Source organism: Boleophthalmus pectinirostris, unplaced genomic scaffold, assembly GCF_026225935.1.
Source record: "Boleophthalmus pectinirostris isolate CB_2022bp ecotype Guang Dong unplaced genomic scaffold, ASM2622593v1 HiC_scaffold_10, whole genome shotgun sequence".
Classification (NCBI taxonomy): domain Eukaryota; kingdom Metazoa; phylum Chordata; class Actinopteri; order Gobiiformes; family Gobiidae; genus Boleophthalmus; species Boleophthalmus pectinirostris.
Genome location: NW_026570971.1, coordinates 26238471 through 26255596, shown reverse-complemented (window position 1 = coordinate 26255596; position 17126 = coordinate 26238471). Strand labels below are relative to the sequence as shown.

At 36.6% G+C, this 17126-nt stretch overlaps 1 protein-coding gene across 2 annotated transcripts in view; it reads left to right on the top strand.

Moving 5' to 3' along the window:
* The window catches only part of fndc3ba (fibronectin type III domain containing 3Ba), a 153879-nt gene that overhangs the window by 103887 nt on the left and 32866 nt on the right, over window positions 1-17126 (top strand). For both annotated transcript variants that reach the window (XM_055157004.1, XM_055156999.1), the window contains exons 8-15: window positions 4134-4192; window positions 9164-9315; window positions 9878-9937; window positions 10020-10158; window positions 10656-10709; window positions 11600-11724; window positions 13984-14158; window positions 15274-15360. In XM_055157004.1, coding sequence (XP_055012979.1) covers window positions 4134-4192; window positions 9164-9315; window positions 9878-9937; window positions 10020-10158; window positions 10656-10709; window positions 11600-11724; window positions 13984-14158; window positions 15274-15360 — 851 coding nt within the window. The remainder of the gene's footprint in view (window positions 1-4133; window positions 4193-9163; window positions 9316-9877; window positions 9938-10019; window positions 10159-10655; window positions 10710-11599; window positions 11725-13983; window positions 14159-15273; window positions 15361-17126) is intronic.

Below are 17126 nucleotides of genomic sequence, written 5' to 3'. Positions count from 1 at the left end.
TTATTTTCACTGGAAGATGATGTCTGTCTATGAACCCGTTAAGAGCTGGAAAGTTACAGTTTGGGTCTATTGTGGAAATTACTTCATGAGGTCATTTTTAGAACAGCCAAAATTTAAAAGCAACGTCTAGTGTTTTCTAGTTTAGTTTGGTCATCTTCACAGTCTCAAAGTGGACTGCTGGTCCTTGCAAAGACCAGGTTAATGCTAAGATTTTGTACAATATTTTCTTAAAGACGAACTATGGAACTTTTCTGATACATCGTACATATAGATTGTAATGCTTTGTGTGCATGTTCTAGAGTATGGCATGAAAGACAAGCAGCTGACACCACCAGGTCAAGTTAGTTAGGGTCATATCTGTGGAGAGCTGAAATAAATGTTTGTTTAATAGTAAAATACAGTAGAATAAGCAAAAGCAAAAACATCTCTATGTGACAGCCCCCCCACTGGAAAAGTTACACTTTGTATCTTTAAGTGAATTTATTTATATCATCACTGTTACTACTACTATTATATTTCTTGTTTATAGTTAATACCACCACTACTCTGACTATTACTACTATGTATGTCGGCTACTACTACAACTACTCCTTCTGTTTGTCTTATATGGATGCCCTCCTTACTTTTGCATATTTGTTATAGTTGGATTTGTTTGGCTCTTCAAGTGAAAGTTCATAGTACTTTCACCTGCGTACAGATTACTTCATCCTGGTAAATCCTTGGTACAATGCAGTACACTTTGTAGTACCAGCGCATTTGTGTATTTTCCACCTGTTGAACCCACAGTAGCCTGACTCTCACCACGGTAACCCGATCAGCCTCTCTATTGCTCCTTCTTTATTATTCCAACACGCACACGCCGCACACACATTCGCCGTAGGGGTCAATCCGAGGTCGTGCTTCCATGACATCACTGTTGCCATGAGTCATACGAGCACCCCCAGGCTCCACACACACGCACACACACACACACACGCACGTATCTTCTCACAAGCACGCTCCTCCGTATACACACACAGGCATCATTCATCACAGTGTTAAGGGGCTGCTGTGCACACAACACTAACACAGATCTACTGATGGCACGTGTGGACAAGGAACTATTGTGTTTTAATGTGTGTAGTGTTGTAAGCAAGAGGCAAGGAGCAAGTAAAGTTAGTATATTGTTATTGTCTGCACAAAGTAAAAAAATATCTTTATAACTTTTGCATGGTACTTCTTAAAGATCCTATATTGCACAAAATTGGAGTTGTGTTTTCTTTCATTCAGACACGTTTAAGTAATCTTTTATTATTAGTCTGTCTACATCTCCAATAATCAAAATGCTTCGTTTCACCTTGTGATGTCAAGTTAACAGCTACTGTTTACCTTTTGTTTATTAGATTTTGGCGACTCCAGGGCTGAAATTATCCAAATGATTTTAGTGAAGGTGTATGGAGTTTAAAAACACAATGGAGCACTTCCTGTTTTACCACATGACATCGAGAAGAACTCAGCCTAAACATGCAGGATTTCTGTGTTAAACATGTGTGAATGCAATCACAACTCCAGATATGTTTGTGATGAGGAAACAACATTATAACTAGATAGATCAGAAAATAGCGTAACATGTTCCCTTTAAAATCATTATCCTCTCTTTATCCTCCTGTCTCTCCTCTCTGTGTCTCTGCTCTCTCACCTCTACGGCCACATGTGCTCAGTGTGATTTACAGTGCTCCAGCTCAGATGAGAAAAGCAGGCCTCCTCTGATGGAAAAACCCCAGGCCCGAGCACCAAATCTGGGGGACAGTCTTCCATTACCCACTGCTCCGTACCCTGGTGCCCCTTAAATTACCTGTGGACATGTCAAAACAGACCAGCGCATGTGTTTTTCTAGCTTAGATTTGCATAGAAGTATTCAGTACGTGTGTGTATGTGTGTGTATGCACGTATTTCAACAAGTGGCTTAAAGTAGTTGTCAAAAACCGAGACACTGCAAGAGAAAAAATAACAACGTGCTAAAATTACAATGCATACTTACTAGTGATTTTCCTAAAGCCTTGAAAGTGGCCCATTACCTTTTAAAGAAGTGTTTTTATTAGTGGTATATGACGTTATGGTGGTTTTCATGTCTGAGCCCATGTCTGTATAGCTTTTGTTTGTGTTCTGTTGTCGTCATCAAAATTAAACAAAGAACTCAAATAAAGTCAAATTGGTCAGAATTAAGTGACCCAAGATAAAGTTGTGAATCAGAGTATATGTAATGGTGATTTTTTTTTTTTTTTTGGAAGGACATCTGATGTAAAACTTATGTTAGTCAAATACTCACTGCATGATGAAGGCAGATGATTTGCTCTGACAGTACAATGTAAGGTTTCAAATAGGGGTGATTCGATATGGATCTAAAACTTCAATATTTGTGTTGCTGCTGTGGCCTATAATCAGAATTCTTAGATACTGATTAAGATGTTAGGTTCACAAATTAACTTTTCACTTTTGTAAAACATAATAACAAAATGTATTTATTTGGGATATCTTATTGACAAATTGGGAATAACACAAGAGCATAGAAGAAATATATGTTCCAAATATCGGCCACATTTTCAATATCACTGATACTGATATTTATTACCGATATGTCACCCATTACTATGTTCAAATATGAAATAGAAAGTGCAGTAGTGTAAAGTGTACTTGATACTTTGCTTATGTCATCAGCATTCCCTGGGAGTGTGATGCTAACTGTAAGCAATGTTCTGTCTAAGGTTTAAGCGTTAGTCTCCCACACATAAAACAGCCAACAGTTTTTAAGTCTCTCTCACAGTTTTGTTGAAAATCAAACACCTAAACAGGATCATGAACTCTCGCATTGGTCACAGGCTCCTGAAAATTATTTGTTTATATCCATTTAGCATTTTTATGTTATCTTAAAAAAAAATTGTCAGTGTTTTCTAATATGTGCATTGCGTCACCATGGTAACTGCTGAACATTCCACCATAGACATATATGTCACCTCCAACATGATGTCTCTGAGAAGTACCAATTGTGGAACAGTAATGAACAAGAATTAAATGTAGGCCTATGTAATGAGGTCATTTCTGTAGAATTTTGCACTTCCTGTTTCACTATAATTTCCTACATCTGACCAGAAATCTCCAGTCGTTTTTTTTCACTGGAACAGACCATACTGTACATTATTCACACAAGCCCTTCCTTGTTTTGTTGAAGCAGCGTTGTGAGGAAACCCTATCCATTTGGCATTGTCCTTTTTTACATGATGTCATTGAAGCTGACGTCAAATTGCCCTGCCAGCAATTATCCACAGATGTAGAAACGCCTGATTGAAAATAATACATAATCATGATTACTGGAGCGATTTGTATCTGCTAATGAGAGCAGAGTTATCAACAGGCTCCTTTGTAACAGAACTGAACTGCTATTGTCAAAAAGAGACATGTTTGTATGTTCTATTAGCTTTAAGTCCGGATTGAATGACTAATGTTTTTTGGTAAATTGTTTTATTTCTTTTTCCAATTGTTCATCCCCTCTTTCTTGATTAGATGAAGTAACCATGTGTGGTTCCACTACCGAGAAGTTGTAAATGTTTTTTGGCCATGTTCTTCTGTGGATGACAAACTAAAAAAAAAAAAAAAAGCAATGTTTTTTCCTTGCAAAAAATTCCATGTTCAGGTGCATATTCTATAAAGGTGCACTGTATAGCTTTTTTTGGAGACGTTACAGCAAGAATTTCAATGCTATACTGTGGAACGTTCCAGGCAAAGCTATAACATATCCTTGAAGAAAAGCTGGGAATAAAATTACATTGTGCACCTTTAAAGAGCTCATGTGACACTATTTTCTGATCTGTTATATACTTAGAGTTGTGTTTTGTTTTTTTCATGTTTAACACACAAACCCTGCATATTTAGGCTGAATAAAACAAAACACAACTCCAGTTATGTTTTTGATGAGGTAATCACATTATAACATGGCTTAAAGCACAGAATAGAGAAAAAAGTAATTTCGGACCTTTAAGACCTGCCTGGTTTCAATACTATGGCAAAATTGCTGTAAGATTTTAATGTAATTTTACTTTTAATGTAAACTCGGTTGTAAACATTTGAATAACTTTTTTTTTTTTTTTTTTTTCCAGATAATGACCTGGACGGGAAACGAGTTCAAGACATGCTGTCCGCAATCGATAAACCACAGGCGAGTAACTGTCCACACAAATCATTTTCATCAGTTAAACATGTGGGAACGTTTGTCAAGTTGGATAAAAGTCCATATTTCAATTTCATTTGTAATATTTGTTATATTTAAGGTACACTGTGCAACATTTCTAGTGTAGGGTCCACCACCTGCTTGTCTCCATTGACATGTTATTGCTTTGTCTAGAATGTTCCACAGTATTGATTAAACCTATATATCACAAGGGAGACAAGCAGGTTACAGCACTACGCCACATTACAACTCAGATCTGTGGAGAGTCGCCCCAGTTCAGAGAAGGAATTATTGTATTTATATGTTTAAAGGTGTAACATTGGGCTGTCCTGGTTAAGCAATAACATCTCCATGCATTGTATCTTTAAAGTCTAAGTGAATGAAACAAAACTGGTATACTGTAGGAAAAAGCTATAAAGGCATCATTTTAAAATACTGCACTACACTAATAAATGGTGCCTTTACTTCTACAGTCACAGTGTACTTGAAACTCTACTTGGTGGCCACATGGGGGCAGCATCTGCTTATATTGTGATCTGGTACCTCCATCTAGTCTAAACTATGTGAAATTATTTACACAGAAGGTACTAGTTGAGTTTCTCACTTAAAAAAAAACAACAATCATGCAAAATACACAACTGATCTGAACAATGAATATTAATTAACTAAAATCGAGAAAGCCACCAAGAACTGACTAACCCAGGACTAAGCCAAGCCAGAACTGAGCCAGGTCTAAACCAGGACTAAACCAGGACTAAGCCAGGACTAAGCCAGGACTAAGCCAGGTCTAAACCAGGACTAAACCAGGACTAAACCAGCACTAAAACAAGATTAAGCCAGGACTAAACCAGCACTAAAAGAAGATTAAGATAGGACTAAGCCAGGACTAAACCAGCACTAAACTAGCACTAAAACAAGATTAAGCCAGGACTAAACCAGCACTAAACCAGCACTAAACCAGCACTAAACCAAGACTAAGCCAGGACTAAACCAGGACTAAACCAGCACTAAAACAAGATTAAACCAGGACTAAGCCAGGACTAAGCCAGGACTAAGCCAGGACTAAGCCAGGACTAAGCCAGGACTAAGCCAGGACTAAACCAGGAACAACTCAAGACTATACCAGATCTAGAACAGGACTAATATTGGACCCATCACTGATTTTAACCTTTTACTGATCCTGTTTCTATATAAACCTAAACTGACACACTTAAACACCACTAGAAAAACAGACACAAGTAATAGCACCATATAGCATTTTGAGAAGCTTTATAATTGAAACTACATTGGAAAATAGTCCACAGTTTGAGCACAGCCTTAGGTGATAGCCGTTGTAATGTCAGGAGGTTACAGAGAATAATGGGTTAGATATATCTCATGTTATTGATTGAAGCCATCAGCCTACGTGCTCTGAGCTGTATTGGGTTTAGATGGATCTAGCTGAGTGCACTCCTCACTGCAGCAGAAGCAGGTGTCGCAGTGGGGAAAACTCATATGAGAAAATATTTAATCAAAATCTTCACAATATTAGCTGCTCTCGGCTATTCTGTTTACCTTTACGGCAATTGGGTAAAGTTACACAGATTGAAATGAAATATGAGAGGCAACAAGAGGATTTCATAACTGTTTTGTTGTCTGTTTAGGGAGTTTGAGTGTGAGAATGTACTTATGGTGCAACATACATACATTGTTCTTCCAATATCGGTTGTCCTATATTACGCAAAATTGACTCTTGTAAACTTTTGGCCATCTTGGAGTGTTGTTACCTCCTCAAAAACACAGCTGGAGTTGTGTTTTGTTTCATTCACACATGTTTGCATAACCCTTTATTATTAGTCTGTCTACAACTTCAAAGCTCAAAATGCTCTGCTCCACCTTGTGTTGTCATGAAGCTCTAGTTTTCAAGTTAACAGCTACAGTTTACGTTTTTGTTCAGTAGAAATTGGAATTTCCATGACTGAAATTATTCAAATGATTCTACTGAATGTGTATGGAGTATAAAAACACAGTGGAGCCCCATATGACAGCACAAGCAGAGGCGGCGCTACCATTAGGCAAAAGTAGCCGGCTGCCTTGGGCCTCCAAACCTGGAGGGGCCCCCAACCATTTGTCCTTAGTGCCACTAATGGCCGAAGCCTCAGAGCAATTAGATTTTCTCTCAATATGACAATAAATGAGAGTATTTTACAATCATAAGAAAAAGAATAATGGATGTAAACAAAAATGTAAATGTAAAAAAGACTACTTTCAGTTCTGGTTATCTAGTAGGCTACCTTACTAATAACACAAGTTTCCAGTCCACCATAATTCAGATAAATAGAGATGTGCTTGTCTCAAAAACAGACAATAAATATATATTAAAATGAAATTAAAACAAAGGTGCATTATAGTGATGGCCCCAAACTCAAGTTTGCCTAGGGCCCCCAAATTACTAACTCCGCCAATGATCACAAGGTTTAACTGAATGTTTTCTGGTTGAGGAAAGAACTCAGCCTAAATATTCAGGGTTTGGGTATCATGTATGACAAGTGTGAATGAAACAACTGACACAACTCCAGGTATGTTTTTGATGAGAAAACAATATTATAACGTAAATCAGAAAATAGCGTAACATACGCCCTTTGAGCTGGGTGCCTGATTTTCAAACCATTTATAAATTTTTTAATAATTTAAAATAAACTCATGAATATTGCACTGCTTTATAATAAAAGTTATATCTATAGCGAGCTTTTTTAGGCACTCAAACTGTTCATTGCGCCCAACTGTTGTAAGGAGCTTGAAAGCCCACTGTGGAAACACAAAAAAGTCTGGATGTAAAGTCTGGTTTTCAGCTGATCTACTACATCACCTTAATTTGTTATTTGTTGTTGTTTATTTGTTAGTATACATTAAAACTTAATTAAAAGCCCTAATCCTTTCCCTTTAAGACTCACTTTTGACCAGATGAAAGCCATTTTTACCAGAATTTAACAGTGGGATCACCATAGCAACCTTCAAACCACAGCCACAAGCACTGACCAAAATAGACTCCATTGAGACTTAGTTAGCCCTAAACCTACCTGGGATCAACTGGGATTTAACAGACAATTGAGCCCGTAACCTGTAATTTTCACCTTCACATATCGTACACCAGTGATTCCGTGCCCTTTGTCTTCCTTATGTAATAACGAAATGTGATAGTCTGCACCTCTGTTTTTAGAGCACGTAAACATATAGGGTCTATTAGAATGAAAATCAAACTAGTGCCCTATTCCATGACAATCTTAAAGTCATATAAAAATAAAAAGTCAAAACACAGGAATTTACAACAGCCTGGTATCAAGTTTATGATCTGACTTTGAAAAATACTGGTTTGTAACATCATTCGGGCTAGGGTAGTCCACTCTTACAGTCCTGCAAACTTTTTGATGTAAAAATAGTGTTCATGTATTTTCTTTTTTTAACTTAAAGAAAAGTCTAAAACTACATAGATATTGAGTACAGATGCTTAAAACCCGTGTATCAGTATCAATGTCTAACTAGTAGTAGCAGTAGTAGTAGTAGTAGTAATTGTTGTAGTTGTAGTAGTTGTTGTAGTAGTTGTAGTAGTAGTAGCTGTAGTTGATGTAGTAGTTGTAGTTGTAGTAGTAGTAGCAGTAACAGTAGTAGTAGCGGTAGTAGCAGTAATAGCAGCAGCAGCAGCAGCAGCAGCAGTAGTAGTAGTAGTAACAGTAATAGCAGCAGTAGTAGTATGATCCTTTACCAATTTTGTTGCTAGTTTTAGTCTCAAATTGTATTTTATTGGTTGTTTAACAAACCTACTTACTCCTCAAAAGTAGTTTTAAATAAATCGAGAACCACTATTTTATCTGTCATTAAGATCAGTAACTCCCAGAGCAGTCCATTTCCTCTCCATGTGTCTATCCTCCTTTACAGACAGGCAGGACGTGTTTGTGGTTTGTGGTCCCCTCCAGGACATTGACTATTCAAAGGATGCTGAGATGAGGGCTGCAGCAGACTGAGCGAAATTACACTAAATTGTATCTCCCTGCATGCGCCCAATGCTGAAATTTGTACAGACATGCTCAAACTGGCAACCGCGCTAACACAAAGGGAAAACGTATTGAAATTCACCGCCACAACGTGTCTGTCCCCTATCTTTTTGAGTGGTTCAGAAACAGTTCATTTGAGTAACTATGTTTTCACATAGTGATAATGTTGGTCATATAAATGCAGAATAAAATATTATACGTAGAAAGTTACCATGGAGACAAATGTTGCATAATGAGTAATAGGAATGCTTCACACTTGCACCTGTACGCTCTCTACTCATTGGCTTGTAATTGTAAACAGTTGCAAGTACGCAGTGGTGACGCCTTTGACCATTTTCTCTTGTTCAGTTGTGAACTACTTCTAATTTTACTGCAGTGACAGCCTTTATTAGTATCATAACAAGGAGCCTTCAGTAAACAGAAACTGGTGCCAAAAAACAACCAGACTCAAATTATTTATGTATTTATTTTTATCAAAATAGACTAGTTATTGATTTTTGTAGCAGTATTGTACCACAGAATTTGACAGTATCTTGAAATGTATCCCCCCTCTCTCTCACTTATAAATGTGAATTACAAATAACAAATATATAAATAAATAAAATGCAATAAGAGACATAAGTTTCAAATATTACAAATTATAGGCTATTTAAAAGTGAACATAAAAGCCTAATCTGACTATTCTACTCTACACTATTTCTCATTTTGGAATAAATAAATACAGTTTACATTGCAGTTTTGGGCATTTTTGTTCCCAGTTTTCTTTTTTTTTTTTGTAAATACCAGATATTGTTTTGATTAAGTGCTTTAATTAAAAAAAAATATATGATGATGCTGACATGCACTGCAATAAGTGATTTACACCTAGTACTGTTCCATACATGTACTATTACTTAATATAAAACAACCACTTTCCTACATATTTCAGGTGTCAAATGTCCAGGCGCGGGCAGCTCGGTTGTCTTGGGCGCCCCCTGCAGGGCTGGTGAACAGGCTCAGTAATGGAGCTCCTGTGTCCTGCTCCTACGAAGTCTCTCTGTCGGATAAAGGACGAGACGGAAAATACAGACTCATATACAGGTACTGTGTTCTTTAGGTTGTAGTTGTGAGTGATTAAAGGTGCACTGCGTAACTTTTCTGGAAGTTCTGCCAACTGCATGTCTCCATAGATGAGGTTGTTTTGTCTAGAATTTTCCACTGTACAGTATAAAAGGTAGCATTATCAGGCCAGGTTACAGGTCAGATCTGTGGAGAGGTGACACTGCTCTCAGTAAGAATGCATATTTCCCATAGAATGTTGAAGGACTAAAACAATAATTATATGTATGTTTAATGCCATATGATTAAACATTCCAGGCCAATCAGTAACATCTCTACAGAGACAAACAGAAAAGTTACATTGTGCATCTTTACCTGTTTTTCTTATTAGTTGAATTTTATGTCCTGTTGTCTGTATTTGAGACTATGTTAATGTAGATATGCATATAGTAAATGGAACAGGGTTGAATCTATTGTAAAGTCCAAGCTAAAGTTAGAGAATTTCATATGAGGTCTACAGTAAAGTCCTTATATTCTTACTGCATTACAAGGGGGAAAAAAAGTTTTTTGTTTTTTTCCATTCAAATTTTAAAACTTTTTTCAGTGGAGAAGAGTTGGAGTACCATCTTAAAGACCTAAGGCCAGCGACGGACTACCACGTACGGTAAGATCTTCCGGATAAACTTAATTACCACTGATCAAACACCAGAATGACGAGGAAATGTTAATGAGACTGGTGCTTTTAGGGTTTCTGCAATGTACAACTCCCTCCGAGGTTCATGTTCGGAGGCAGGGTCTTTCACCACACACTGCAGTGTCCCAGACGTCCCCCTTCCCCCCAAACTGTCCCATCGAACCAAGAGCACGCTCACCCTACAGTGGAAGGTACTGCTCTCTTCTACAAATGTTTTCAAACTAACAGGATTTTTCTATAGTTTTGTGGATTAATCTTTTTATCTGTGACAGTTATACTTAAAGATGCATGTTGTAACTTTTCTAATGAAGGGTCTGCCACTTGCATGTCTTCATGGAGATGTTGCTTGCTTAGTTTGAATTATTTTTTTAAATTGAGGGCTCTTTATAAATCTGTTATTATCTAGATTATGATTGTTAACATAATTGAGATAATGTCCACCCCTATTAATTGACTCCATTGATTTATAACATAATATACATGAAGTGGTTTTATTTTTTGTTATCTAAAATCTGTGCATAGCCTTTGTGCACCAAATCTGCATTCTGTATCCCCCAAGGCTCTTCCTGCATGAATCATTTTACTATTTATAAAACCTTCTCCAGACAAAATGATGAAAACTGCACACGTCTTTGTCTGACTCTTTGAATGCCCCTTCTCTTTATTTCATGCTTTTCTGTGTCCCCAGGCCCCAGGCGACAACGGATCCAAAATCACAAACTACCTTCTGGAGTGGGATGAGGTAAGCTCTTCAAACATCATTGAATTTACTTATATAGTTTGAAAGAACCACTTAATACTGGGAACTCATGTCTTGGTTATGTTAAAGATCACCTGCTTGTTTCTATGGATATGCCATTGCTCTGCCTGGAATGTTCCACAGTATGACATTAAATAGTTCTACTTTTTATTCTATTTACTGTTTATTCAATTACAAGTGGTTTTATAGCTCAAAATAGCTCCGACTATGAGTGGGGTTGGCTCTTCACAGATCTGACCTGTAAGTTGGTCTGATTTGGTCTCCATGAATATAAAAAGGTTTAATGCCATACTGTGAATCATTCTAAACAAAGCAGTAACATTTCCACAGAGAAAAGTATTTGGATCCTCTACAAGCAAAGCATTTTGAAGCTGGAAGACTGGAGTCAAAGAACCAAATTTATAATTAAATAAAAAGTTTAACCAAATTCCCAATAAGAAAACATGTTCCTTTCTTTATAATATAATTTCAGGAATTTTTGCATAGGGATTTCTTTTCAAAATGGTGACTTGCCAATATCCATAATTCACTTCCATCTAAGAGTTTCAAATTCACCAAGTAAACAACCTATTATTAAAGGTACTGTATCTGATTTTCATGCAAACATGTTCATTTGAAACAGTTTGCAGTGGTTCAAACGCTCACTTAATGCAATCTGAACATCCTAATTACACACTGCGATTTGTTTGCTTAAACTCCTTTCAAAAGAGTCCAGAGCGGAATTTTGCCATCGCGTTAACAACTACTACCATGGTAACTGCACACTTCATGATTCTTGGACAACAAACTTCTTCATGTGTTCTCATTTTCACCCCGGGTGCAGCCATTTTAATGCTTGTATTATAAATTTCCACACTCTCTCTGTCCTGCAGGGAAAGAAGAACAGTGTTTTCAGCGAATTTTACTACGGGAGCCAGAGACACTGTAAACTGACGCGGCTCTTCCCGGCTTGTGGCTACACCTTCAGAGTGGCCGCACACAACGATATCGGCCCAAGGTACGCTCGTCTTTGGGTTTCAGAATGATTATGATAAAGTAGAAGAGTCGCCATAGAGATGAACAATTTCGAATGGGGAAAAAAGTCCTCCAGTGTCGCATATAACAGGAATACACTGATCAGATATAACATTATGTCCATTATGAGGCTAGAAATGCATCATGTGGCCTTTACTATGGGTCCATTGGAATCTATAATGTTTATGTCTTTGAAGCAAGGTTGAATTACAGTATCTTTTGGGTGGGTTGTACTCAGGCCGCATCTCATTTCTCTTTGCTTGCTTCCTTCTCCTTGATTCCTCTCCTCGATTCTCGATTTTTCAGCTGTCAGTCAAATGTATCGTATTACGTGGTGTCCCAAAGAAAACCACGGAAGGAAGGAGTTAACGTGAGGGAGGCTTCAGGAGACAGACATCAGATAAAAGAATCAGACTTTATTGGTCTCAGTGAGGAGTTTATATCGTCTCTCCTTGCTTTGTCTCCTCTTTGGGCGGGACTTCCTCACCTATTTCCTGCAGAATCGAGGAGGGGAATCAAGGAGGAAAGAAGAGAGATAAGATGTGGCCTCAATCACATTTACGCAAGTGCATTTACTTGTGTAACTTTAATCAAATTTGAGTAATACATTTTAGATTGTCACAGTTTACTACAATTCTAGTAATACAAAGCTTTATATTGACAGCATTTGAATGTTTGTGTTTCTTATAGTTTTTTGTGTCTATAGATTTAGGTTACTTAGCTTTGTTAGGTATATTTGCTATTTGTAGTTTAAAACACATTGGGAAAACATTTTTTAAAAACTCCAAGTGCATCAATTTTGTGCTTTAATTGATTGTTTATCTCTTACAATAACAAAAAAAAAAAAAGTCAGACTTTAAGGCCAGATGTTTATTCTTACAGTTACAGTAACTACTTGGACCATTTCATTTTACATCTAATTAGTAGTAGAAATAAGTACTGTACCTATCTCTGCAGTTGGTTGAGTATATAACTACTAAAACATAATATCAAAACATAATAATTATAGATAGTTAGATATTTGTCTCTTAGTATTGGTTATACAGAGCATATAGTAGCCTCCACAGACTTTACCAGATGGTGGAATGAGCCATAAAAATGTATAGTATTTAATGAGAGCTGATGTGCTGTAATGGACTGCAACATGTTTTTCACCGGCCACCTTTCTCCTACTGTCATTTTCCTTCCATTTCAATCTCCACTCGCAGCCCTGTTTGTCATTATGTAGCATCTATGTAGGAACACAGAAAAGGGGGAGAGACGGAGAGCGAGAGGGAGAGAGGGGTGGGTGAAAGAGAACATATTAGACAAACTCGCTGAACTCAAGATAGCCCGCATGCACCACAACAACCGTATTTTTGGTTGTTTTTCTTTCTTGAAATGGAAACACCAAGTTGACAACATCTAAATTCAAATTTTCAAAACAGAAAATCCATAAATAAGACTTTTCTATTTGTCTGTTTTTGGAATGTCAAGGTTACTTAGTTAATTAATACTGTTATAATGATACAGGATTATTCAGGTCTTAAAGGTGCACTGTGGTGGAGGGTCTGCCATTTGCTTGTCTCCATGGATATGTTGTTGCTTTGTCTGGAATGTCTCTGTATGGCATTAAATGTATCCATCTTCCATTTGCTCCATAACATGGGTTTGGATTCTTGGATTGGATTCTTACTCTGAGTGGGCTCGCCTCCCCACAGATCTGACTTGTAACTTGGCCCTGTGGTGCCTCAGTAGAGATTAAATAAGTGTAATGCCATAGAGTGGAACATTCCAGGCAACATCTCCCTCTACCAAAAAATGTATGCAGTGCATCTTAATAATAATAATAATCGTAACATAGAGTAACATAAGTAATTTCAATTTCATCTTTGTTCCAAAAAGTAAATAGAAAGAAAATGAGAGTTTTTTTTATTTTATTTTATTTTATCGTTCAGTAATTTTGACTTCAACTGGTCACACACTAGGGCAATAGTATCCTATAAAATAATAGTAATTTACAGTTGTTTTGATCACCGTGTGAGTAATTATAAATAATTATAAAATGGTGCAGTTCTCACAAAAATGTGATAGTATAACATCTCTAGTGTGTTTATTTCAGTCTGTATTCACTACGCACCTCTACCCTCTTGCACCTGCCTCCTACTCTCTCCTGTATCAACATAATTTAAAACCCCCACAAATATTTAGGAGTGTAATAATAATAATGATAATACTGATGATGTGTGTTTGTGTGTCACAGTGGCTTCAGCACAGAGGTAGTGTACTACACGATGGGCACATTGCCAGCTCTGCCCTTGGCTCCCAGGCTCGTGCGGGCCGGGGTGTCCTGGGTCACTCTGGAGTGGGGTAAACCGGAAGGCAATCCCACCGAAGAACAGCTCAAATACACACTTGAGATCCAGGAGGACAACAGCGTAAGGACACATGATTTAAGTTTAGATCAAAACAATTGCTAAAATACACTGCAAAAGGTGGCTTACTTGAAAGCAAAACTTTACAACAACTTACCCTTAAATGTCGTGGAAACATCATTAAACCAGTGAAAATTTTACATTGCACTACAACTACAATTAGGTCCTATATTACCTAAAATAGCTGAAAAATTTGGTTTAAGTCATGTTAAAATGTTGTCACCGCCTCAAAAACTTTACCCACAGCTGTGTTTTGTTTAATTCACACATGTTTGAGTAATCCTTTATTATTAGTCTGTCTATATCTCCAAAGCTCTTAATGCTCTGTTCCACCTTGTGATGTCATGTAGTCGTAGTTTTGAAGTTAACATCTACCTTTTACCTTTAGTTCATTAAAGATAGACAATTCCACAGCTCAAATCAACCAAATAATTCAAGTGAAGGTGTATAGAGTTTAAAAACACAGCAGAGCACTTCTTGTATTACCACTTGACATCATAAGGTGGAACAAAATGTTTTCTGTTTGAGAGAAGAAATATCCTAAGTTTGTGTTTTTTAACATGTATGAATGAAACAAAACACAACTCCAGGTATGTTTTTGATGAGAAAACAATATAACAGAGATCAATAAATAGTGTAATATGGGCATTTTAGAGATTGCAGTAATACTTTTACTTCTTTACTAAGGATAGGAACTCTAAAAGAATAAAAGATGGAAAAACACATTTGGTACATATGCTTTATACAATTAGACATTTTTTTATTTTCCAGCAGTTCATTCAAATTCAAACTCATTCACCTTTGTAGTTTTCTGCTCTGGAATTTTGGTTTTCCGTTTTTTACTGTCACTGAGAAAACATTTGACTAAATAAATCAACTAAAATATAAACACTACCTAGTCATGATGAGGGGAGGGGTCAGCAAATTCTCCAAAGCAGTAAATCTTAAACTATAAATGTGTCTGCGGTGATCAGAACAAGCCATATTAAACCAGATACACGTTCCAGATGTTTCTGTTATGCTTGCATGTTCCTATAGCATAAAAAGCTTCATTCTTAAAAATGCTTTGAACGCTCATGAAAGTTCAAAAACTAATATATATTTTATTTTTATTACAGGGAACAGACTTTCATCCAAAGTACACTGGAGATAACTTGACCTGTACTGTACAAGGCCTGAAGAGAAGTACGCAGTATAAATTCAGGGTGAGTTCTTTTTTTTTCCTTTTTGATACATAAATCACCTCATATTCACACAAAATGAACCTACATCTTTTAAGTAGTTAAGTAATAGTTAAGTAATATTGTTAAAGCTGCACTATGTAACTTTTCTGTCTGGTCTGCTCCCTGATTGTCTCAATGGAGATGATAAAATAAATGCAATTAAATAGGTTAAAGGCACTGTAACTGATTTTTACTATCTTTAAAAGCATGTTTGCAGTGCAGTGACACCTACTAGAATGTTAATGTGCACTTCCTGATTAGCGGACATTAAAACACTTGATTAGGTGCAGACAGTAGCAGAGTTATTTTGATCTTAATGGTGCAGTGCACAACTTTTCTGGTGGAAGGTCTGTCAAATGCTTTTCTCCATGGAGATGTTATGAATGTTTCACAGTACGGCATTAAACCTCTCTATCTTCATGGAGACTAAACCAGGCCAAGTTACAGGTCAAATCTGTAGAGAGGCAATCCCACTTACAATCAGAATACCTGTTTTTGTTGGTATTTTGAGCATTAAAACCAATTGCAATTGAATAAAGGTAAGGTCGAGCCATTTAATGTCATACTGTGGAACATTCCAGGCAGAGCAGTTACATATCCATACAAGCGGGTGACAGACCACCAACCAAAGATGGATGGATGGCTAGATGTGGAACATTTCAGGCAAAGCAAGAACATCTCCATGGAGACAAGCAAGTGGCAAACCCTCAAGCAGAAAAATATAGTCTTTAGTAGTGAATAAAATTAGGTTAAATCTTTCAGGAAATAAAAAGACAGAATTATTTTAGCTTGTGTGTGAGAACAGAAATAGAGAGACATGATTCACTGTGAAAATACTGTAAAAAAAAAAAAAAAGGGAAGGAAAGGAGACATATTTTTTATGTGTAATGTTCTTGTGTCAAAATAAACATTTCAGAGGATAGCAACAAAACCTGGCTTGTCATTTTGTGGTAATAAAACTGCATCCGTCTGGAAAAGAAATGATGGGAATTACCTAGTGTGAATTGGCTGTAATTTTGCTCCAGACATATTCAGTGCTGTACAGGCAACAAATCAACAGTGTGAAGGTGTAGCAGTAATAATATGCAATGTACAGACTGGAAATAGGTATAAATAATGTATGAAGGGGGACTTCACAGATTTCTGATTCATATCAAAGTCTGTATGTATTCAGGTATGTACAGTAAAAGTCAAAAGTTTGGACTCTCCCTCTCATTCAGTGCTTTTTTTTAATATGTTTTCCCCTTTAGAGATTTTATACACATACACAAGACATCAAATACAGTATATGAAGTAATATATATGGAATTATGCAACAAGAAGGGAAAAAAGAGGGGGGAAGTGTGTAATAATTGTACTTTTTTAAAATAATTAATTTATAACCAAATCCTCTTTACTAAATAATTCAATGTATCTTGCTTCATATATTTGATATCTTATGTGTGTATCTAAAATGTCGAAAAATGTCAAAAAATGAATGAGAGTCCAAACTTTTATCTGGTGTATGTAATCCACTGTGTACACACTGATTGGACCAGTCTAAAGCCTGTACAAATGGAGGGCAGAACTGTTATTATAGTGCATTTTACAGATGTTTGTTTGTTTTTTTTCTAATTATGACTTAGTTTTGTGAGATAGTATCTGTGCTTAATATATCTCATAATTTTACATCAGTCAAGGGGCAGTTTGTGAAGAAAAGCAGAAAACAAAAAGTTGTAAAATACAGAAAATATTTAAATTAATTTCAT